General features: G+C 41.1%; 2 protein-coding genes across 2 annotated transcripts in view; both read right to left on the reverse strand.

Moving 5' to 3' along the window:
- LOC136884132 (venom protease-like) overlaps nucleotides 1–22,819 on the reverse strand; it is a 47,879-nt gene extending 25,060 nt beyond the window's left edge. The window contains exon 1 of the mRNA XM_068229804.1: nucleotides 22,809–22,819. Within this exon, the coding sequence (XP_068085905.1) occupies nucleotides 22,809–22,819 (11 nt within the window). The remainder of the gene's footprint in view (nucleotides 1–22,808) is intronic.
- LOC136884133 (serine protease snake) overlaps nucleotides 22,630–26,295 on the reverse strand; it is a 67,338-nt gene continuing 63,672 nt past the window's right edge. Inside the window, exon 8 of the mRNA XM_068229805.1 lies at nucleotides 22,630–23,086. Within this exon, the coding sequence (XP_068085906.1) occupies nucleotides 22,919–23,086 (168 nt within the window). The 3' untranslated portion in view covers nucleotides 22,630–22,918. The remainder of the gene's footprint in view (nucleotides 23,087–26,295) is intronic.

A 26,295-nucleotide genomic window follows, 5' to 3' on the forward strand; every position in this document is an offset into this window, starting at 1 on the left:
CCCCTTTGTGGTTTGGGTCGAGAGGTCGCTGAGATGAATGATAACACTTCGAAATTTTTAAAGACAAAGTTCAACCCCCTTTGCGGTGGGGGCGAGGGGACAGTGATATATAAAAATAATCGGAAAGAGTGTCAAATCCATAGTTTTCGGGGTCGCTGAGATAAATATTAGCACTCGGGATTTTTTAAAGTGAAAGTTCAGCCCCCTTTGTGGTGGGTAGGGGCGAGGCAGGTGAGATATAAAAATAATCGTAAATAGTGTCGAATCCATAGTTTTGGGGGTTGCTGAGATGAATAGTAACACTCCGGTGTTTTTTAGTCAAAGTTCCGCCCTATTTGAGGTGGGGCGAGGGGGGGGAGTGAGATATAAGAATAATCGAAAATAATATCGAATCCATAGATTTTGGGGTCACTGAGATGAATACTGACACTCCGGATCATTTTAAAGTCCAAGTTCAGCTCTATTTTGGGTGGGGGGCGAGGAGGGAGTGAGATATAAAAGTTCAGGCCCCTTAGGCATAGGGCAGAGAGAAAGAATGAAAAAATAAAATGACCCACATGTTGGAGAGTATGGATATACGTATGTGTGTATTTACATGCATAGCTGTCAACTAAATTTGGTACAAATATTTCTTACTATCTGTAAAAAATGTTGTTGGAACAAGACACCCCTGGAACCTCCAAGGGAGGACGTGAAATATAAATAGAGCTAAAAACGACCGATGTTGGTGCCGAGGACTACTGGACCGATTTAAACCAAACTCGTTACACATATGACTTACTATCAGAAGACTAACTACGTGGGGGTAAGACACCGCTGGCACCCTTATTGGTTGGCAGTGAGGGGTGAGAAAAAATTAATCGAATATAGTGTCGAATCCATAGTTTTCGGGCTCGCTGAGATGATATTGACACTCTGGATGTTTTAAAGTCCAAGTTCAGCCCCCTTTGGCATCGTGGGTGAGCAAAGGTGAAAAAGAATATTTCCAAAATGACCGAGATAATGAACGTATGTGTGTACTTTCCAGCATAGCTCTCTATCAATATTGGTACAAGTATCACTTACTATCTGAAAACAAAATACTGTGAGGGTAAGAGACTCCTAGACCCCTAGGGTAGGTGTGAAAAAGAACTCAAGATCTACAACAAGAGTACTCAAGAACATCATACTGCTTATGATCTCTACAAAAATTATCCTCATGGAAAAGTGCTACATGAACTTCGACGATTAATTTCTTCAAGAAAGTGTCATAAGTGTTACAGTTACCCTTTAATGTTTTATGTGTGTTGATTCTTGCCATGTTTTTTTCTATTAGCTGATGATGACTTAGATATGTGTCGAAACCGCTCCCAAACCATATTAAACATGTTGTGACATTAATTTGTACAACAGTTTATTATTGTATTGAATAGGTGGAACATCTCTCTTTTTAACAATGTAGGTCTGAAATGTAAAAGTAATAGAAAACGACCGATATTTGAGTCGAATGTATTGTTTTCGAGGTCGCTGAGATGAATTGTGACACTCTGAGTACCGTTTAAGACAAAGTTCAGTTCCAATCGGCAGAAGGGGTTGAGAACGAGTGAAGAAAAGAAAATGTCCAAAGTGACCGAGTTTACGGACGTATGTGTGTACGTTCTAGCACAGCTCTCAACCAAACAGGGTACATATATTAATTAATTTACTTTTTGCTACTTGTTTTACGTCGCACTGACACAGATAGGTCTTACGGCGACGATAGGATAGGAAAGGCCTAGGAAGTGAAAGGAAGCGGCCGTGGCCTTAATTAAGGTACAGCCCCGGCATTTGCCTGGTCTGAAAATGGGAAACCACGGAAAACTATCTTCAGGGCTGCCGACAGTAGGGCTCGAACCCACTATCTCCCGATTACTGGATACTGGCCGCACTTAAGCGACTGCAGCTATCGACCTCGGTCGTATATTAATTACCTGGAAGAAATTACTAGAGGGGTACAATTCAGCTACCACCGCTAGCGGCGGAGTTGAATTAAAAAAGAAATACGGGAAGAGGGGTGAAATATTAAAATAATAAACAACAACAAATATTAATGTGCAGTCCATAGTGTTCGGGGTCGCTGAGGTGAATAATGACACCTCAGATGTATTTGAGGTTCATGTTCGGCGAGCATTGGCATGACGATGAGAAGGGGAGAGAAGGAAAATATCCAAACTTATGGAAATTACGCATGTATGTATGATTCTTCCAGTATAGCCCTCTTACAGTGTCTGTACACATATAACTTACTGCCTGAAATAAATACTGTTGGAAGAAAACACCCCTAGCACTCCTAGGGGAGGAGGAGAAATATCAAAATAAACGAACACGACTGATATCAAAGTTGAATCCATTGTTTACGATGTCGCTGAGTTTATCTGTGACATTCTGGATGTTGGTTAAGTCCTACTTCAGCCGCAATCAGATTGGAGGTTGAGAAGGGGTGAAAATGAGTGTAAAAGTGACCGAGATTATGCATGTATGTTCCAGAATAACGTGTAAACCCGCCTTAACGGAATCGTCACGACTTATCGTTGAGTGTAAACAGGACATTGTACCGATTTATTGAAGTTGGTATTGGACTGGGTGGCGTGCCAGATGCGACCGTGCCGCATGCGACCCGTGCCACTAGCGACCGCATAATCTGTAACCGTGCCGGATGCGACCGGCGTTGACAGGATGCGACCGGCGTTGACAAGCAAATTGTCATTTGATAAATTGTGTCATCACCCAAGATAAGGTAAGCTAAACGAAGTGCAATGTAATTTAAAAATCTTATAAGCAGCTACTGCCCCTAGAATTTTACTTTACATAACACTTCTGGGGGAAACTCGTTTTACAACACGAAATATAGTGGTGCGCTTACGTTTTTTCCCACCGGGCGAGTTGGCCATGCGGTTAAAGGCGCGCGGCTGTGAGCTTCCATCCGGGAGATAGTGGGTTCGAATCCCACTGTCGGCAGCCCTGAAGATGGTTTTCCGTGGTTTCCCATTTTCACATCAGGCAAATAATGGGGCTGTACCTTAATTAAGGCCACGGCCGCTTCCTTCCCACTCCTAGCTCTTTCCTATCCCATCGTCGCCTTAAGACCTGTCTGTGTCGATGCGACGTAATACCACTAGCAAAAAAAAAAAAAAGATCCTAATTCTCTGAAATTATTTACGACTTAGGCCTACTTACTTATCGCGTCCTATTAGTGCCGGGAGTGTCCGAGGACGTGTTCGGCTTGCCTGGTGCGGGTCTTTCTACCTGACGCACATGGGGGGCCTGCGCGTCTGGATGTGAGATTATGATAATGAGGTAGGGAAAGATAAAACCCGATGTCGGCACGTAGCCTACTCCTTTCGAATAATATCAAGGGGTCTGCTCAATGCTTTACGTCCCCATCCGACGGCCGAATCACCATCAACAGCATCATATTCCCTCACTTCATTTGAACACTGCGAAGAGGTTTGGATTTGAATCCAGGCTTTTGGTACGCAATCTAGTGATTACAGATTGTATACACCAACTTTCCTACCCTGCCGGCCTACATTATGATGGTGATTTTTTTTTTTTTTTTTCATCCTGGCTAAGTGGCTCGACGGCTCAGACGGTTGAGATGCTGGTCTTCCGACTCCAACTTGGCAGGTTCGATACTGGCTCAGTCTGGTGGTATTTGAAGGTGCTCAAATACGTCAGCTTTGTGTCGATGGATTTACTGGCACGTTAAATAAGTCCTGCGGGACTAAACTCCGGCACCTCGGCGTCTCCTTAAGCCATAAAAGTAGTTACTGGGACGTAAATCCAGCAACATTATTATATTTTTCTTTCGTCCAACGGCACTCGAACCTGCTAACAACGGTGTCAGACCTTTATTTTAGAAAAGACCAAGTTAGCTACTGATAAACAATCTGCCACTTGGTGACAGCCCTTAATGCAGATAAGTTGTAAGTGATTGATGGGTCGCATGCGGCACGATGCATATCCGCTCGGTCGCTATTGGCACGATAATGGCCGGGTCGCATCCGGCACGGTCGCATCTGGCACGTAACCTTGGATTGGATGATTGGTGCCGGCCGGCATCAATATCTACGAATCGTAATGACAGGTATGAATATGTAAACAGTTGCAGCCACATGTCGCCACAATTTGACTCAGTTTGCGTTGGCTGTTCACAGGAGTGGTTGTTTGGAAATAGTGTTCCTCTTCCTTGAGATCATGGCAGTTTCCAAGCGAAGTTCTCGTGAGTTCTTGAGTGAATTCATTGAACAATATCAGAGATTTCCGTGTTTGTGGCTCATTAAGAGCAAAGAATACACCGACAGAAATAAAACAGACTAGGCGTATGCAGAGCTTGTTGAGAAATGCAAGGAGTTTGATCCGTCGGCAGACAGAAGCACTGTAGTGAAAAAAGATCAATGCATTCTGTATGGTATATAAAAAAGAACTAGCCAAAGTCAAAAAAGTCAGAACAACCGCTCACAAAAATTCCCCACTCTACAGGCTATGCAATGTCTACAACAGTGCAGTTCAGAAAAATAATTCTTTAGACTTCTATGTACTTCTAGACCTGTTTTTGCAACAATTCACCATCTCCGTGAAAACTCTGTAATGCTAATTTGAACCAAAAATGTATTATAAACATTCTACATTAAGCCCTATCCCATAAATGTAATTATAAGTGTTAGAACTAGAAGAAAATAATAGTCTAGATATGATTTTACGATTTTTATTTTTTTTTAATTTCCTCTTTCATGTAAATATTAGATTAGATGTGAAATACTGTTCCTTTCTCGTTGTAAATATAATATTAGAATACTTTAGGTATTGGATTATTAGACTAGTTTAGATACGAAATTATGTTTTATCTACTTGTTTCTTGTAAGGATTAGATATGTGATATTATTACTCAACGTAAATATAATATTAGAATAGTTTAGATATTAGGATATTAGACTGATTGAAATATTAAAAAAAACAAATGTAAACATTTGCCACTGTAATTGGGATTAGAAATCCTGTAGTGCACAGTAAATAAATAAATAAATAAGTAAATAAAGTCGTTGAAATCCGGGGCAGGTGCTGATGATCCTAGTTTATGGTACTTCGACCTTCTGCATTTTTTGAAAAATCAGGATTCTGCAAGACCTGGTAGGAGTACAATAGACGACGGGGACGAAGAAAGATCACAAGATGTACTGTAAGCAAACCAAAATTTTTTTGTAGTAAAAGTAGTTTTAATATTTTTTCAAATTATTATACATATCACATGTCAGAAATCAGTAGGCCTACATTAACTGTAACACGCATTAATTAATAATAAATGAATCCATGGTTTAAATTCATTTTCTGTGTATATAATTAAATGTTTGCAACGTAATAAAATGAAAAACATTACTATAAATAAAACAAAATTATCGTAAAAAAATTTATATGCTTTTTAAGGAACTTCAACGTTCAGTGCACTTTGTTCTTGCCAAGCAAGTGACCCCTCCCCGTTAAAATACGTACAGAGCTTTTCTCGAACAATTTTTGCTTTATCTAAAACTTGAGCTTCTGAACGTCGTACTTCAGTACTTCCTCCATCGCAACAGCAGTTGAAAGTGTTGTGCCGAAAATAAATATTGGACAAGACATCGCTGCGTGTAAACAGTACTCACTCTTTCGATTTATTTACAACAATGAATTGTTACAATCACATCGTCGCAATTTATCGTAGCGTGTAAACCCACCTCTAGAACAATTTTTTTTTTTTTAATTTTCCAGTATATAAGGGAATTCATCGCCCGATGTAGTATAATTTCACGTAAATATGAAGATGGTTCGCGATAGCACCAAATCTTCTTGAAGTTCATAAAATTTAGGTGGTAATCAAATATTCACGGAAAGGTCCAAGTAGTTGATACATAAAATGCCTTACGGTCGCTGGCAATCTCCACAAACTGTTACATGATACACAAAATGATGAAAACAAAGTATTCCCTAGCAGTAATATAGCGTAGTGATCAAAAAAAATTTAATATAGTAGATTTATGGGATTCATCGGGGGACACGGAAAGAGCCTCCCCGAAGAGTGTATGATTTACATTCGGGCGTTCCCTGGGCAACGGTGAGGTGTTAACACCGGCTGATCTTTCCAATCCAGAAGTAACATCAACTATTATATAATGCCATTCATAAGTCGGGAAAGGTTCTTTTCAGAACCGAAAATGACCATCATATCTATAAACATAGAAGGTATGTCAACTTGTAAACAACAGCTCTTACAAGAACTTTGCCAAACAACAAACTGTGATGTAATATGTGTACAAGAAACTCACAGGGATGTACACCAACCACGTCCTAGAATACCAGGTATGAAATTGGCAGCAGAGAGACCGCATGGACGATATGGTAGTGCAGTCTTCGTCAAGCCAGATCTCCAGATTCTCTCCACATCAATTACAGAAGAAAATGATATAGAATTGATCGCAGTGGAATTGAGCAATTCGGTTATAGTTTCCATCTATAAACCTCCTAATGTAACATTCTCATTCATGCCACCTAACAATCTCGATGATTGGAAGGTATCTTTCTTCATTGGTGACTTCAACAGCCACAGCAGTATTTGGGGTTACGAACAAGACAACGAGAGTGGTGAGAATGTTTTAGAATGGGCTGAGGAACACCATCTGTCTCTTATCCATGATAGCAAGCTCCCTTCTTCTTTTAACAGTGGTAGATGGAAGCGGGGTTATAATCCAGACTTAATATTTGTGAGCGAAAAGATAGCACATCAGTGTGTTAAATCTGTATGTGCTCCTATTCCGAATACACAGCATCGCCCAATAATGTGTCAACTGGTAGCTGCCATTAGACCTCAAGAGGTCTACTTTAAAAGGAGATATAATTTTAAGAAAGCTAACTGGGAAAGATTCACCAACTTACTGGAAGAGAAGATCAAACCACTCAATCCAATTCCAGAAGCGTATGAACAGTTTAATAATATCATCAGGGAGTGTTCTAGAGCTACAATCCCTAGAGGATGTAGAACAAACTACATACAAGGTCTAACTCAAGAAACCTCTGCCCTCTTAACAGAGTATCATAAACTCTTCGAAGAAAACCCTTTCAGCAATGACACCATCACAATAGGACAACAAGTAATCTCTTCTATTTCTGAAGTAAAACGGGCACAGTGGTTAAGGTTGATGGAAGAGATTGACATGGGTAGAAGTAGTCAAAAAGCTTGGCGATTACTTAGACGACTCAGTAGTGATCCTAATAAAACTTCAACACATTCCAGTGTCACAGCAAACCAAATAGCACATCAACTTCTACGAAATGGACAACCATCAAATCCATGTCGGCTTCAGAATAAAGGAATTGAGAGGGATTATGAGCAGGAGACAGATACACTCACTAAACCTTTTACTTTATCTGAGCTGAACAGAGCAATAAATCAGTGTAAGAATGGTAAGGCTGCCGGCCTAGATGAAATATGTGTTGAGCAAATTAAGCAATTTGGACCTGTTGCTAAACAATGGTTACTGGAACTGTACAACAATTATATAAACACCTGCAAATTACCACGTGTGTGGAGGAAATCCAGAGTAATCGCAATTCTCAAACCAGGAAAAGACCCAAATGATCCAAAAAATTACAGACCTATCTCACTGTTGTGTCATCTGTACAAGATCTTAGAACGGATGATCCTGGAAAGACTTACTGTAATCATTGAACCACTTCTTATTCCAGAGCAAGCAGGATTCCGTAAAGGAAAAAGTTGTACTTCACAGGTCCTCCATCTGACACAGTATATCGAAGATGGATATGAAAATCATAAAATCACAGGGGTGGCTTTTATCGACTTATCTGTTGCATATGATACAGTTAATCATCGTATACTGTTGCGCAAATTATACAACATGACAAAAGATTACAAGATGACTCAAGTAATTTGCAATCTTCTCCAAAATCGTAGGTTCTTCGTTGAATTTCAGGATCAGAAAAGTCGATGGAGGAAACAAAAGAATGGTCTGCCACAAGGCAGTGTTCTCGCCCCTATGCTCTTTAATATCTATACGAATGACCAACCTCTTCCAGTTGGCACCAGAAGTTTCATATATGCGGATGATCGAGCTATTGCTACTCAAGCAAACTGCTTTGAGGTTGTAGAAGAAAAGTTATCAGAGGCTCTTTCTGAACTATCCTACTACTACAGAGGAAATCAATTGAAGCCTAACCCATCTAAAACTCAGGTATGTGCCTTCCATTTAAAGAACAGACAGGCGTCAAGGAAATTGCAGGTAGTATGGGAAGATACTCAACTAGATCACTGCCCAACACCTAAATATCTAGGTGTAACATTGGATCGTGCTCTCACCTACAAACAACACTGCATGAACATCAAGCAGAAAGTGTCGGCTAGAAACAACATCCTTCGCAAGTTGTCTGGAACCAATTGGGGTACACATCCAAAGACGTTGAGAACTACAGCCCTGGCTCTGTGTTACTCCGCTGCAGAGTACGCTTGCCCTGTTTGGTACAGATCAAGTCATGCTAAACAAGTTGACATTTCTCTAAATGAAACATGTCGACTCATTACTGGCTGCTTGAGACCAACTCCACGAGATAGAATCTACTGTTTGGCTGGAATCGCCCCACCAGATATAAGAAGAGAAGTTGCATCCATGAATGAGAGAACTAAAGCACTTGCCTCATGTGCACACCCATTAAATGGATATGAACCTGCCCACCGAAGATTGAGGTCTAGGAGGAGTTTCCTGAATACAACCGAAGATTTAAACGAATCTGCCCAATCCACACGGTTGAGATTATGGAGAACTAGAAATCCTCAACTTGCTGATTGGATGCTACCAATTGAACATCTCCCCCCAGGACACGAGGAACATTGGTCTACGTGGAAATCGCTGAACAGGCTTCGCACTGGGGTTGGTAGATCAAGAACCAATATGGTAAAGTGGGGCTTTTCTGGCACACCCAGGCAATGCGAATGTGGTGAAGACCAAACCACAGCCCATTTCATGAACTGTAGTAAGTGTCCTTTAAGTTGCACAATAGAGGACTTGATGGCTGCAACACCTAATGCCCGTGATTTGGCAAAATTTTGGGCAGACACTATTTGATATGTATGTCATTAAGTACCATTATGCAATGTAAAATGTATGCTTCTGATACGAATAAATAAATAAATGGGATTCATCCTGTGTCGAGAACCATCGCCCACCCTGCGACAGTTAATTTCATGGCCGACATTTTGACGAGTGACCAAGAGTCTCTCAAGCCAACCTTCTCAGATCACCCGGCGAATACAGCCGAAGCGCCCACTTCGAGCCAGCGAAAAAAGCTCCAATCGGGGCTGAAGCCTACAAGAATCGAACCCGTGAACTCAAACTCAGAAACCACGCAGTCATTCAGCCTAGGGCTGAAATCGAGCTTGTATGGTCAAGGTTAGCGAAGGAGTCGAACTCGAGTCTGACAGGTTAGCCGGGGGCCTTGTGAGGGAGTCGAACTCGAGTCGGCGAGGTTAGCCAAGGAGTTGAAAACGAGTCTGCGAGGTTAACCGGTGAGTCGAACTTGGGCTTGTCAGATTAGAGTTAATCAAGGAGTCGAAGTCAAGTTGTAAGCCCCTGCGGTAGCTCTCTAAATTTACTCCCCATATGATCAATATGTAGCAACCATCTTGCCTAGTAGGCTACTCTTTTCATCAGCTCCCCAGAGTTAGTCCGTTAAGACCAATAGATTCTAAGTTACAAGTCGTGATCGCCTGGAGTAACTCTCCAGGTGTAATCCCATAAGAGTAATGTATGGCAGCCATCTTGTCTAATAGCCCTTGCGTCTGCTCTCCAGAGTTAGTCCGATAAGACACTAAGTCCTATGTTACAAGTTGTGAGCCCCTACAAAGCTCGCCAGATTTAGTCCCACAAAAGCAACGTATAGAAGCCGGCTTGTCTAGTATGGCAGTTAGGTTAAACCTGGGATCGAATCCAAGCCTGTAATATTAATCTTGCACTCTTATGGGGTTATACCCGGCGTCGAATATGGGTCTGTAAGGTTAAGGTAGATGACATCAGCTGTTAGGTTAAGCTTTCCTGTTGGGGGATAGCCTGGGCATTGCACTTAGGCCTCTAAGTTTGGTGACACTGTGAGGTTAAGGTAGGTAACGCGATGAGTTTAACATACCACTCGTTTCTTAGCGCTAGGTTATGACCTCATGAGAGATTAAGCATGCACACATAGTAGATACATCCGTGAGGAGGAGGCCTCCTTCCAGACGTGTGGAGAGGATGAGGCTGCCGGTCTGTCCAATTTTACTTACTCTTACACTTACGCTGAACTATTTGAATTGAGGTGGGAATAAAGAGAATAGTTACATTTGGCCCTTAACTGTTTAATCTATCACTTGATAGAGGATGAACAGGTGTCAATATTCACTTACTTTCCTTAGCTTTCTCCTGCGCTGAAACTCCGTGACGACCGGCTAGAGAAATCAGGAAACACAGCCGCAGACCAAGAACAAAAAGTTTTATACTATTATGTAATTCCATCGACACAAGGGCTGTCATGGTCCCGATGAAGAACTGTTAAGTACTGACTATGTGAAATAGACTGACCGCAGATTTTATGGTCTCTTTCGAATCGTCCTTGGTTCTCAAGTAATGGAAGACACCGGCATTTTGTGGGCTATAAATCATCCCTTCATGCGCATCGGTTGATAAACAAGCAGGATAAGAGAGCTTTAAATCATCCTATCTGCATCTTCGACACATTTACGTGGAGTAATTAGTGCTGGCATTGATTAGAACGGGAAAATAAAGGATGGATAACTCGAGGCATTTCGCAGCTATGGCGTGACGGCCCGTTTTCAGCTCATGACTTCCCCAGTTGCTCTCCGCCAAACTTGTCGATCTCACGCAGCAACTCTCCAATTCCGGATCTTGAGGATGTGTGCTGCGTCCCGATGTACACCATCTTCCCATCTGTTATGTGGCCTTCCCACAGGCCTTCCTCTTTCAGTGCTCCGGCTCGTAGAAGGGTGTGTACATTCCATCAATCTATTGCGTAGTCCATTTCCTTTAGCTTAGCTCGTCGTCTATTAAATCTACCATTCCGAGGCATATTCTGGGGCTTCGCAACAGTTTGTTTTCCGGAGCGAGGTTGTTAGCCTTGCTCCAACCCCCAGCAATCCTGGAGGACCGATGTTTTCTGTTAGGGTTGTCTCCCTTAGCTGATTGGTTCCCCATTTAAGTGTCGGGAACTCGCTTTCCACCCTTACATGACATAGCCGTGTACTTTAAAGGATGTACCCGTTGCCCAGAGGCCACGGCGTGGACGTGCAGGTATCGGACTTGGCAGGAATAAATGGCATTTCCTGTGTTTTGCTAGTGCACTCCCATCAGCAAGAAGTACACTCGCAGGACCACATACTACCCCTTCGACTCCCACTCGAGGCATTTAATGTCGATAATTTCTGATCTGGGTCGAGCAGTGGGGAAGTACCTTTCATGCTCAAAGAGCGTTTTCCAATGTTGGACAGCAGCCGCCAGCGACCGGCACGTGGGGTGTTTTCTTCTACACGACTCCAGTGGCCAGACGCACAGTCCAGTCCGTCAAAAATGGACGAGAGCACGGGCGATTGTGCTGGCGGCAGGACTTTCCTTGACATTTTAAAGTAAGAAAGAGATGACGATGAAAAATGTTAATATGGTATTTCGACAGGAAAAGAAAGAAAGAAAGAAAGTCAACAGTATATTTGCACCGCATAACGAGGAAGGATATATAACATTTTAATTAAACTGATGAGACAGTGTTCAGGAAATATTTCAGACTGAGTGTTAGTCAGTTTAGTTATACAGCGAGTGTCCGTGATGATGTTGCAAACTTCCAGGCATGATGGAGGGCGGAAAATTGATAAATTTGAGATAAGGAACCATATTCCGAAAACGATCGAGTCAAAAGTTAAGCAAAATTGTACTCATTTAAATCCGTTTACCTGCAGAAGTTTCACAAGCTACTCCATTTGCAACAAATGTTCGAAATGGCTTCTCCCTTGCGTCAATGCAGGCAGGGCATCGTCCACAAAGTTTTGTCTTACCTGTTCGAATATCCCTTGTCATATGAACACCGTCGCAGGCAGCGAGTATTATTTCCAAGAGATCCTCTTCAGTCTCGACATGTGTCTCATACACAAGGCTTTTCACATGTCCAAACTAAAAGAAATCAAGTGGGGTGAGATCAGGTGAACGAGGGGGCCACGAAACAGGACCAAGTCTTCTTATCCACTTTACAAGGAATGTCTGATCCAGGTGTTCACGAAGTGAGGTGGCGCTCTATCATGTTGTACGAACGGCAAGTGGCGTGTGTTTCATGAACGTGGATAGTACAACTCTGAGCACCACTGTGATCACTGCTGCTGTTAAGAACGGACGGACATTAAACAATTTGAATTATTAATTACTTTTGTCTCGAACGTTTCCGGACTACGGTTCCTTATCTCAAATTGATCCATTTACCGTTCTCCATCATCCCTGAAAGTGTCTAACATCATCATGGATACACCCTGTATTCTGGAACTTACAAAAAGAGAAATTTTGAAAACCCCGTGCAGGCGGTACAAGAATCCGATCAACCCAGCTGAGAAACTTGCACTCACTCTCAGGTACACACACACTTTTATGCTCGGAAACTTGTGGCAGAGTGCTATATCGTGTGAGTGAATAAACACTTCGACATCGTGTCCAACTCAATAATTAACTACGGTAGCTGCCTCTGTGGATCAGCGGTAGAGTGTCGGCCTCCGGATCCCAAGATAGCGGGTTCAAACCAGGCAGAGGTAACCGGATTTTTGAAGGGTGGAAAAAACTCCATTCGACACTCCATGTCGTACGATGTCGGCATGTAAATGATCTCTGGTGACACATTTGGTGTTTACCCGACAAAATCCATTAAATCTCAGCCATAGACGCCCAAGAGAGTTTCGGTTTACTCGGTCTGCCATCTAGTGGGGGCCTAGAGTAAAACGGAACGTCGAAATTGACGAGCAGACAGCCAGATGGCGTCAAATTGAAATGTCTGCACACGGTAGCTGAAGCAATACGATTATAATAATATGTATTAACTATGTATTTTTTCTTTGCTTGCGGCCTTACGTCGCACCGACACAGATAGGTCTTATAGCGACGTTGGGATAGGAAAGGGCTAGAAGTCGGAAGGAAGCGGCCGTGCCCTTAATTAAGGTACAGCCCCAGCATTTGCCTGGTGTGAAAATGGGAAACCACGGAAAACCATGACCAACTCGCCCGGTATTAGTTAACTACTACACAACTACTACTTTTATCCACTGTCGCAGCGACTGTGGCCGCCAGCATTGCTCACTGCACCAATGTGGCGTCTGAAGCAATACCACCTATAGATGATGATGATGATGATGATGATGATGATGATGATGATGATGATGATGATGATGATGATGCTTGTTGTTTAAAGGGTCTAACATCTAGGTCATCGGTCCCTAACGGTACGAAATGAGATGAAATGAAATTACAATTTAAAAGTCCAAAATCCTCCACTGACCAGAATTCAAAACATGAGGGCGAAGAATGAATGGATGGATATGAATTTAAAGCAATCAGTGGATCCGACCCGTAGTGCCCCACATTCCCAGAAACTGACGTTAAACAATAGTATTACTGACCAAGGGACTGCTCCTAAACCACAATCCTGAATCGACGATGCTTGTAGTCTAAAAGGGTCCAAAATCCAGGTCATCGGTCCCTCATAATGGTAGGCCTACTTATCGCTAGGAAAGTAGAACCATGGTATTTGTCATGTCGTGGTACTAAACAAAAGTAGCGTAGACTCACGATATTCCACACATTATGATACTACTCAGAGGTAATGTAATTCGCACATGTAACACAGACCTATGGTGTTTCACATTGCGGCGCCATTTACAGGCAACGCATACCTATGGTGTTCCTCACATAAGTGTACTAACTGTAGGGACTTGTACTATACCGTGGTGTTCCTTACATAGCGGATACTAATCATATTCAAGGCAGAACCATGGTGTCGCTCATATAGTGGTACAAATCACAGGTACTGTAAAATCCAGCCGGAAACGCACTCTTTCGCTATTGATCGCAAACCTATTATGTACATATGATAGTGGTACTACGCGCAAGTAAACGCTACCCAAGTTGTTCCCTGCGTGAGGGTACTGATTACAAGTAGTCTCATGGTTCTAATTCGATCATCCCTTGGTTGCCCCTTTTAGTCACCTCTTACGAAAGGCAGGGGATACCGTGAGTGTATTCTTCGTAGGGACTACCAATTTTAACATCTGTTTCATCTTCAGTTTCTGAGATATACAGTATGTATCTTCATATATAGATTTCAACTCCTTCCTCACTTCTTTTCACCCCCCGCCCCTTCCCACCGTCACCCCTTAAGTGGATTTTCTGAAAATAAAAATTTTTGTTCTTTTATTTTAAAGGAGATTCCAAATACCAAATTTCATGTCTGTAACATTAGGTTTTTGTGATATATATAGTAGATAATCTCGCTGCTCTAGAATCCTGGAGCTGGCGTTGCCATGGTTACGGCAGTTCATTTCTTTATCCGATTCCTAGAGCAGGGTTAGTGTGGTGCCAATATCTGCATAACGGTTAGTTTTAGGGCCTTAAAACATGGTTTTCGGGCCCGCAGGGCTACCGAGTTTGGTTCTTTGCGTCAAAGTTCTTAAAATGAGCTTTGTCTCGTCCTTGTACGACAAATTAGATTTCGCCTATATTAGCCTATTATTTTTACATTTTTACACCTCCCCCCGTCGCCTTCCCCTCTCCCCTATCGAATTGTTTTTAAAATGAAATACAGCTCATGTTACTCACTGGCAGTGTAGCTTTCTATAGGTGAAATAATTTTTAAAATCGGTTCGGTAGTTTTTCAGTCTATCCATAGCAAATATACAAATTTTTACTCTTTATAATATTAGTACAGATAAAATCGATCAACAATAACATTGCATTGACCGCTGTTTGTTGTTATATTCTTTCTCACTTCTGCTGCCTCCCCCCCCCCCCCATAATAGATGGGATTGTTGCTGCGTACCGAGTATAACACCATGCCTGAATATTGCCGGGAAGTAGCTAGGGAGTTAGATCTCTATCTTCTTTAACGTGTCAATCCTTTCCTATGGTTCATAAATTTTCTGATACTAATGGTACATAACACACTGGTTCATCATAGCATCCCAGCTATTCGATCCCTACTCTGAACCACTGATTAGAATGAGCAGTGTGTATATTTAACGGAATAATGACAGAAGAGTGTTCGCTGCTGTCTCCGGCCTGGTCGTTCAAGCACTGGAACTTTCGACTGTTGGATCCGCAACGTAGTACTGTTCGTTAAAAGTGAGAAAATGCGTGGTTTTTCATTTGATCGAGTTTTTATATGATAACATTGCTTTTAATCGCTACATTCCTACTGGCGTCATTTTAATGATCTATGTTCACGTCAGTAGGGAAAACCACGAAGACAGTCTTTCTGAGATTTCCGTAGAGAAGCACGGGTACATCAGCCAGTATACCCTTAAATTTGAGGTATTAAAAATCGAACTGTTCGCTTTATTTAGACTTCGAATCCTGTAAGCATTATTGTTTAAAACGTCAATTATTTTGAATGAAAAGAATTTATATTGTGAATCAGATATTCCTGACTTCCAGCGGTTTGCGAAACTTCTTCCTTGCTATGAGTTTGTCAGCGATCGGCTTGCTTATTTAATTGATCATTCACTTGTCCTATACTTTCGTCCTGGGTTAGTCTAGTAACCAGCGATCTCCCACTATTGTGCTCCATGGTTGTTCATGTACTTATAGGAAAGTTTGTTCCACTGAAGCTCAACTTGTAGGACTCCAGCAAGATATAGCAGATATGTTGGATTCCGGAGGTCAAATGGACTCTATCTCGATTGACCTGTCTATAGCATTTGATAGGGTGGATCATCGGAGACTACTGGCAAAAGTGAGTGTAATTGGAATAACCAAAAGTGTAACTGAATGGGTGACTATATTTCTAGAAAATATATCTAAGAGAATTAGAGTAGGTGAAGCGTTATCCGACCCTGTAATAATCAAGAGGGGAATTCCTCAAGACAGTATCATTGCACCTTTATGTTTCCTTATATACAAATGATATGAGTAAAGAAGTGGAATCAGAGATACGGCTTTTTGCGGATGTTATTTTGTATAGAGTAATAAATAAGTTAAAAGTTGTGAGTTTCACAAAGACAAAAGGTCTCTTAGTTTTAATTACTGCGTTGATGGGGTGAAAGTTCCTTTTGATTATCATTGTAAGTGCCTAGGTGTTAATATAAGAAAATACCTTCATTGGAGTAATCACATAAATGAGATTGTAAATAAAGGGCACAGATCTCTGCACATGATTATACGGGTATTTAGGGGCTGTAGTAAGGATGTAAAGGAAAGGGCATACAAGTCTCCGGTAAGCCCCAACTAGAGTATGATTCCAGTGTATGACCCTCAGCCAGGATTACTTGATTCAAGAACTGGAAAAAATCCAAAGAAAAGCAGCTCGAGTCCTTCTGAGTGATTTCCAACAAAGAGTAGCGTTACAAAAATGTTACAAAATTTGTGCTGAGAAGATTTGGGGGAAAGGAAACGAGCTACTCGACTAAGTGGTATGTTCCGAGCTATCAGTGGAGAGATGGCGTGGAATGACATACGTTTGAATGGTGTCTTTAAAAGTAGGAAAGATCACAATATGAAGATAAAGTTGGAATTCTAGAGAAAAAAATTGGGTCAAATGTTCGTTTATAAGAAGAAGAGCAAGGGATTGGAATAACTGATCAAGGGAGATGTTCAATAAATGTCCTACTTCTTTGCAATAATTTAATAAAATGCTAGGAAAACAAGAGATAGGGGGTCTGCTACCTGGATGACTGCCCTGCAGATCAGTAATGACTGAAATTGAAATATTCCTGCTGGTATGTTACCTGTTGAATCATGCAATGTGTTATTCACGCATTCTAATATTATTGGAATGATGTCAGTCCACTTCCAGCGACGGGCATGACAAGTGGGAGAAACTCCACAAGGGATAGCTGCCCTAGAACAAGGGATACCGTACGCTAACAGCATCAATGTGATTGTTATTTTCATGCTACTTATCTTAGGATAAAATGAGCTTATATATTTTTGAATTTTGAAATGTCCCTGTTGTACAGCTATCCCCAATCAGGAAAACTTTGATTTTCTTTACATATAACTTACAAATGGTCATTTACCATTGACAATGAATTACGTAAAACATCTAAACAAACATATTTTAGAAAAGAAACAGGAGAACCACAACGAAGGATGAAATTAACTGAAAATTTTTGTGACAGATCCTCGCGCACCGGAGAGTAACCCAGTCACCTCCCTGCAACTGGCGGGCATGTGATGCTTTTCTTCAAAATCCTTAAAACAGGGTTAGTAGTGTCTCTTCTTTTCAGAATCTACTTCTTCCCCCCTCTCAAACCTTATTGTTGGATCAATAACAATGCCGAAGTTTTTCTTCTTATCAATCGCGACAATGTCTGCACGTTTACTGGATCCATCGCTAGAGATACAGTGCACTTCTTCGAAGACTTCACATCTGGCAGAATTTTTGAGAACTTCTGCAGTATTACTCCTGACCCTACGGTGCCTGTTACTTCTCAATAGACCGGGCGAGTTGGCCGTGCGCGTAGAGGCGCGCGGCTGTGAGCTTGCATCCGGGAGATAGTAGGTTCGAATCCCACTATCGGCAGCCCTGAAGATGGTTTTCCGTGGTTTCCCATTTTCACACCAGGCAAATGCTGGGGCTGTACCTTAATTAAGGCCACGGCCGCTTCCTTCCAACTCCTAGGCCTTTCCTATGCCATCGTCGCCATAAGACCTATCTGTGTCGGTGCGACGTAAAGCCCCTAGCAAAAAAAAAAAAAAAATTCTCAATAGTTCCCTTTGGGGCAGAAACCAAGAACATGAGGGAAGGTTTCTATCTCGTTGCAGTGACGGCAACGGGTTTCTTGTCTTCTACCGGGAACGCTTCGGAATGCTTTCACATTAAAATTCATTTTAATTGCATTAGTCCATTGGTAAGTTGAATGCCATTTCTTCGTTGTAATCCAGGTGTTTGAATGTGTCCATTCTGAAAAATGCGAGACACCTTTTTTTTCATGGTGTGGTAGTTTTTCCATGTTTCAAACTGCAGATTTCTCAGTTTCTTTCGAAGAGTCATTACCTTAGGTTGTTCATCAGGAACGAAGCCAAGGCTTCTCAGATTACCCTTTATTTCTTGCTGTCTTGTTTGTACCAGAAGTGGGTCAACAACAGAGTCCAGCCTGTTTAGCTTCCCACGACGCTCTCGAAATGGCCAATCCACGGACTCTCAACAGCATTTCCCTACGGACGCCTCACAGAATACTTGCTGTATATTCGAATTATGCACAGCTTTTAAGAATTCAAAAGAAGTAAACGGTGTCCATCTAGCAGTTAAAATACGTTGAGGTTTGCCTATCACAGGTAGCACATATTTTTCCAAACTTCGGATTATCTGTTTTGAGTCTGCTTTCTGTATGGGCTTAAGAGATATAAGTTTTGAAAATATGCCCAGGGTGACGACAATATAATTGTTTCCTCAACGAACCTTGGGTAAACTCCAAATATATCGGTCGCAAAATTTCTTATGCCCTCGTTGATAAAATTAGAATCGGTGAAAGTTCCTTTAGAAGTGAACTACATCAGTTATTATTGAAAGATCACATGTCAACTCTTTTGACAGATTCAGTTATGATCACCATCACATTCGTGTCATTTTGGCGCACCGTTTGATGAAGAAAAGGCACATGTATGTGCATTCTTCCGAGCATGGGGACGAAAACAAGTTTCCATCCAGTTTTGAAAGGGCACATGTCCCGGACACGTGACATATCAATAAGAATCACTGTTAATTTTCCATCATTCTTTGAGGGACATAACTTTCTCCCCTCTGATAGGACTTTTGGAACAATTAAATGTTCTCCCGGAGAGATAAACATAGTCTACACACCAGAACAGTATGCTCCGTACATTGCTCAGTCAAGTAGAAAGGGAAACTTGACTATGAACTACATGTAAACATCTCAAAAGATATTGGGCTATAAAAGTTGGTGGCCTAAATATTTTAAGAAAAAACTTTTTGGGCCGATTGCAGAAACGGTATTTCGACGATGTCTACGGTTAAACAATGCCTAAGCATGGCTGCCGCATTGCAGAGACGTTATTTATCACTTAGACACTGTCTAAAACCGATGTTCAACCGGTCATGTTTAAACACTGCCGAGAGCACCGTTTAACCTCAAATGTGAGGAGTGAATCACAATCGGAGGTTATGTACCATGAAATATGTAATTTGTATTATCATGTTGAGACGATTCCGGGAAGAAAGGTTAGTCCGACGGCCTTTCTGTGGCTCACCCGCTGCTAAATCTCTGCAATTCATTTGACATCTACGGGGAGATAGATCTTAATATAAGGTGTCGCTTTTCAGGAGACTTGTTTCTTAAGACTGACAAAGGGACAGTCCGGTAACTGTCAACTTGAATACAATTCTTGGCAACCGATATATTTTATTATATACACGGGGTAATTTCCATGGAATTATAGGTCACTTCGACTACATACATATCAGAATTACGTGTCCTAATTGTCTGAGGGCTGTCACATACATCATCCGGGAGGGACTCACTTATACTTACTGCCAAGTAAACACACAGAGTAGTGAAAACTAAAAAGTAGGTTGTATGTGGTTTTTATTTATATTATTGTATACGTTTTCGGCAACTATCAGATAAGAAAAGGCAAGTGGTGGTGATGGTGATTATTGTTTAAAGAGGACTGGGGAAGAAGAGCCGTGGCCATATTAACAGCCCTAGTATTTGCCTGGTTTAAAAATGAAACTACGGAAACAATCTTCAGGGCTGCCGATGTTGCGTTTCGAACCTACGATCTCCAGAATGCAAGCTACATCTATATGGCCCGTACAACACACTGGGTTACACATCACTGTTGCTTCATCTTCCCTTCGTCTAAGCTACCACATTTATGAGTAGATTACACTCACTGTAAGAACGCTATAATCAAAGCTACACTTCCCTGTACGGTGGCGTGTCGCTTTAGTGTCGATAATATCATGAGATTTAATTTCCACTGAAAGCGATAATTTTATCTGTGGGCAAGTCATCTCAGCCATATTTGAGTAATGTGTAGGAAGACAAACAGCTGACTGGCGTTCGGCGCGCGCACCGACGAATTTCATTGGTTGCGACAAGCAAAGAGTTAACTTACATGAAAGATACTTCTGTCTCCATTTTCAAACCAAAATTGAAACTTTAAGAGATGCCTAGTTAAACATCGACTGAACATTGTTTATGCAATGGAAGATCGTGAATGATTTAGACGTTGTTTAGGTAGACGATGTCTAAGGCTTGAAACTAGTCATCGTTTCTGCAATCGGCCCTTTTTGTTTAATAATTAGGGAAAGGAGCGCTCAAAGGTATAATTTCAAACTTTACAGTATTCAATTATGGTTTATGATGCAAAGTCCCTGGTTGTATATGAATATATTTATGGACGAATGACACACACAAACAAGTTTCTGCATAGAACTAATGCAATATCTCTTAAGGACTTCAAACTACCTGAAAGTAAAGGTTATCCAGGAAAAGTCCCAATAAATAAAAAAGAAAATTCAAGATGTCAATAAAATTATGCAGTGTGTCCTTCCAGAATATCTTCAGTTTTGTGAGGACATTCCCCAGTGGCTGACAGAAGAAACGATGAAGACGAATGAAAACTTCAGAGGAAGTGTATACTAAAGAATCAGTTATTATGATTTTAAACTGCTTTATTTCAGAAATAATACATATTGCCTAACCTAAAACACATGCAGGAACCTAAACATTCATCCCAGTATGATTCACTTACTGTTTGTTATTAAAAGGGCACAAGTCCACCATACATATTATTATTTGACAATTAAGTTTTAGTGATGCTTCTATTATTTTATGCATGTAAATGTTACTTTGCATCTCTGTTACCAAAAAAGACCTAAGCATTCATCCCAGTATGATTCACTTACTGTTTGTTATTAAAAGGGCACAAGTCCACCATACATATTATTATTTGACAATTAAGTTTTAGTGATGCTTCTATTATTTTATGCATGTAAATGTTACTTTGCATAGCCCGCCTGGTGGCCATGATCGTTAAGGCGCTGAAGTCTAAAAACGGTCTAACACCGAGGTTAGCCGGTTCGAGTCCCGTTGGTCGAAAAAATTTTCACCATCAGAATGTTGGCCGGCAGGGTAGGGGAGGTGGTGGTATACAATTTCTAATCACTAGATTGCGTGCCAAAAGCCTGGATTAAATTCCAAACCTCTCCGCAGTGCTCATATGGAGTGAGGGCATATGACGCTGTTGATGGTGATTCGTCCGTCGGATGGGGACGTTAAGCCTTGAGCAGACCCCTTGGTGCTATTCGACAGGAGTAGGCTATGTGCCGGCACCGGGTTTCACCCTCTCCCTACTATCATATATCACGTCATTCATTTCATCTCCCATTAACTCCTCTGATGAGGTTGACGTCAGGAAGGGCATCCGGTCATAAAAAACCGCCAAGACAAATTCATCTCACCTCATACCCGACCCCGTAGGGAAACGGGACAAGGGTTGGACAAACAAATGTTACTTTGCATCTCTGTTACCAAAAAAGAATATCTAATTATAGTACAAAGTATTATTTGAAAAAAAAGTTTTTGCTTCTCCTGTAAAACTGACAAAAGTGGACATGGGACCTTTCAAAAATAACCGGTTCACTATGTTCGACCTTCTGACATAGGTTGCAAGTTCAGAGAATATTCCTCATAGTCTGACGTACTCCTGTCCGTGTAAGTGTTTCCTGTAGAGTAGACCTAATCTTATAGAGTATCTACGATTTATAAGTTGTTCTAAAGAGAGAAAAAGTAGATATCAACATAATTAAAACCAATGTGGTAATATAATATGTATTCCATTGTGAGTTTTGCATCGAAAAGACAAAACTGATGGCTGTGGATATGCTTATTGTTTTAAGAAACAAATCTACGAGATTAACAGGCTCTCTTAACGTTAGCTGAAGGACGAAGTGTTTCAACCTCTAAAAGGTTAAGAGTTGAAAAGAAGGGACGGGCCATGGAATGTGAGAAAACGAAAGAGACCTAGGGCCTCTCAAATCTTATACCACCGAGAGAGTTTCCCGTGTGGTTAGGAGCTTGTGAGCTGTGAGCTTGCATTGAAATCCCAGCCCAGAAAATGGTTTCCCTTTTCCACACAAGGCAGAGAAGGCCACAGCCGCTACCTTCTCAATCCTAGCCTTTTCCCTTCCTTCCGTAGCCGAAAAGCCTTCGAGATGTTAGTGCGACATTAACCAAATAGCAAAAAAAAAGTACTTATTCTTACAAGGTCGAAGGAGAGCTGGAAAGAACCAAGGTAGGATAGGATGACTGAAATGATTTCCCGTTTTTCTGTTTGTTGTATGTAAATTTATTGAAACTCTAGATGTGATGGACAATTTGCATTTTAAAAATACTTCATTGACAGATTTTGAATTCATAAAAACCCAGACTTAGAATTTCCTTTCGATATACCAGTATACATCTCGCTTTGGGTAATAAGATATTACAGGTCTCAAGAAGCAAAACGTTCATTTTAGTAATAATTTTGAGATGGGTTACTAGTGCTACAACTCACCATTCTTCCATGTTTTGCATAACAAAATTAAATATATTATGTCTTGATATCTCTTAGTGCAATATTTCCCCTATTTTTTAAAAATATAATGCACTACATAGTGCATGCCATCAGCCCCAGACGGTCTTCTCAATCCAAGGTATGTAGAAAGACACCCTGGAATAGACAGCTGGAGAGTTAGCGAATCCACAGAACTTGCCGAATGAAGTCACTGCGATTATGGAGTACATACAGTATGGTTCCTCCAGAACAGTCTGTAGAGGACCTCCAGAATCACCCTGGAAAAGAAACAAGAAACACGTGCTTTTAAGGGGAGTATCAATGGCCTGTCCCGTTAATGTTAAATTTGCTAATTTCATGACACATTTTCTCAAGATGTACTTCATGAAACTTTTGCAGGTTACTTCTACGTGCTTCAAGTACATGCCTCTCTGGCTTGATTACAGTAGACTACATATTCTAGGAGTTGGGATAGATTTTTAACTCTTGTTTTTTATTACAATTTTCCTTACATTTTACTGCAACTATACAAGCTACCTCTACCATTCTAGAGGCATAGTATATTAAGAATTTTATAAATGAACTGTGGAAAAATCAATAGTCTATCATCTGTAGTTCCTGAAAAACCGGGTTATTTGTCTGAAAAAATGTTTTCAGAAATCGCAATTAAAAATTGATTTAATTTAAAACTCGCTTTTTAATAGAAAAACAGCTAAAACGAGCCAAAGCTGTAGACTTCTACATTATCCGAGTGCACCCTCTTCCTCCTCAAAGAGTTTTGGCAGCGAGAAAGAAAACCAGAAAGGAACAGATGTACAAATTGTACGTGTGTCTTTTTTCATTGTTAGTGTGGTATTGATGTTCTGTGTTAATTATCACAGTTGATAATGACAAGAAAAGGAGGAGGGTACAAGAAAGTAATAAAACAAAGAAGATTGGTATTACAGAATTTGCCATGGTGTATCAGAGGTTAGGAATGAAACTTCACCCTGGGAAAGGAGGAGGGTACAAGAAAGTAATAAAACAAAGAAGATTGGTATTACAGAATTTGCCATGGTGTATCAGAGGTTAGGAATGAAACTTCACCCTGTACTACAGCGCCACACCCAGAATATCGCATGCACAACTTAAACAAGAAACACAACTGGTATGCTAGTCCTACCAACGTCTGATGCAAGGTTTCCACTAGAATGCAAATCAAACCACAACCTTCTAGGACTTATGATTCTTGAGATATTAATTTTTAACTGGCCAATGGTTTATGAAGTCCTAAAAATACCCTAATTAAATGATATTAAAACTAGCTGTTACCCACGGCTGTACTCGCGAGGATTTGGTAAGTTGATAATAATTAATTGTTCCTCCGTACTGCACTAAGATATTATCTGAAAATCCCTAAGGTATAAAAACTCACCGAAAAATTGAATTTCGTTTACCCCAGAACCCCTTTGTAAACCACATTTTGGCATTGCCTTTTGGGGCTAAGAAGACCAGGCTACTGGCAGAGCTAAATCTGGAACATGCGACGTGGAACCCTACATATGAGAAACAGCTCTCTTTTTAAGTCGAAAAAAAAGCGTTTATTTACTTCTAAAGGAGATTTCAAATACCGATTTTCACGTCTATAACATCTTAGTTTCGAGATATAAGTATCCTCATAAAGAATCAACTCCTTCATTTATTTTAGATCTCCAGCTTAAGTTGATTTTCCGAAAACAAAAAGTACGAGTTTCTTTATTTTTTAAGGGGATTACAAATACCAATTTTCACGTCTATAACATGTAAAGTTTATGAGATATACTGTAGATATATATAGGCATATAAGTCTCTGGTAAGAGTAGCGTTGCAAAAATGTTACAAAGTTTGGGCTGGGAAGACTTGGGAGAAAGGAGACGAGCTGCTCGATTAAGTGGTATGTTCCGAGCTGTGAGTGGAGAGATGGCGTGGGAGGACATCAGTAGACGAATAAGTTTGAGTGGTGTCTTTAAAAGTAGGAAAGATCACAATATGAAGATAAAGCTGAAATTCAAGAGGACAAATTGGGGCAAATATTCGTTTATAGGAAGGGGAGTTAGGGATTGGAATAACTTACCAAGGGAGATGTTCAATAATTTTCCAATTTCTTTGCGATCATTTAAGAAAAGGCTAGGAAAACAACAGATAGGGAATCTCCCACCGGGGCGACTGCCTTAAATGCAGATCAGTAGTGATTGATTGATTTTAGAAACTGTCCCACTTATTGACTGAGTGGTCAGCATTGAGGCCTTCGGTTCACAGGGTTTCGCGTTCGATTCCGGGCTGGGTCCGATATTTTAATCGCGTGTGATTAATTCATCTTGCTCGGGGACAGATAGTCTGCGTTTGTCCTAACACTCTCCTCTTCATATTCACTCAACACACAACATTACCAACCACAGCAGGAATACGTAATAGCATTTACATCCCTACACACGCGGTTGGCGTCAGGAAGGGCATCCAGCCGTAAAATAGCGCCAAATGCACATGCGCGACACAGTTCGCACCCGCGACCCCACAGGTGTGAGAAAAGCGGTAGTAGAAGAAGATACTCATCTTAAAAATTCACCCGCTTTTTTATTATCTTAAAGTGGATTTTCCAAGAAAAAGTGTGTCATTTATTTTTAAAAGAGATTTCAAGCACGAATTATAACGTCTGTAACATCTTCAGTTTCCGAGATATATGTATCCTCATATAAATAATTCAACTCCTTCCTCACTTCTTTTCACCCCCCTCTTACCCCTTTAGTGGATTTTCTGAAAACAAATATTTGTGTTCTTTTATTTTTAAAGGAGACTCCAAATACCAATTTTCATGCCTGTAACATGTTAGGTTTTTGTGATTGCAGATATTCTCGCTGCTGTAAGAATGCTGGAGCTGACGTTGCCATGGTTGCGGCAGTTCATTTCTTTATCTGATTCGTAGAGCAGGGATAGTGGTGGTGGTGGTGATTATTGCTTTAAGAGGAAGTACAACTGGGCAACCATCCTCTACATAACACTAATCAGAGAGAAAGAATGGAAGGGGTCCGACACTTCGCAAAATGAAGATATCGGCCAAAGGAAGACAAGGGCCACGAAGGGCGTGAAAATGAAAGACTCCCTAGCCCTCGCAAACCTAATAGCGTCGGGGTCGGAAAAGAACAAGAGTTGACCAAGAGAGGTCGGATAGGATAGATGAAAGTGAGGAGTCTGGCACAAGTAAGTGGAAGCAATGCCAGGACTCAGCTGAGGGCCCCGTGGTCGCCAACCCATGCTCCAAAATTCAGAGCCCCTGAGACCCCTTTTGGTCGCTTCTTACGACAGGCAGGGGATACCGTGGGTGTTATTCTACCGCCCCCACCCACAGGGGGATAGAGCAGGGATAGTATGGTGTCAATATATCCATAACGATTGATTTTAGGGCCTTAAAACATTGTTTTTAAGCGCATAGGGCTTCCCGAGTTTTGTTATTTGCATCAAGGGTCTTAAA

Source organism: Anabrus simplex, chromosome 12, assembly GCF_040414725.1.
Source record: "Anabrus simplex isolate iqAnaSimp1 chromosome 12, ASM4041472v1, whole genome shotgun sequence".
In the NCBI taxonomy this organism is placed as follows: domain Eukaryota; kingdom Metazoa; phylum Arthropoda; class Insecta; order Orthoptera; family Tettigoniidae; genus Anabrus; species Anabrus simplex.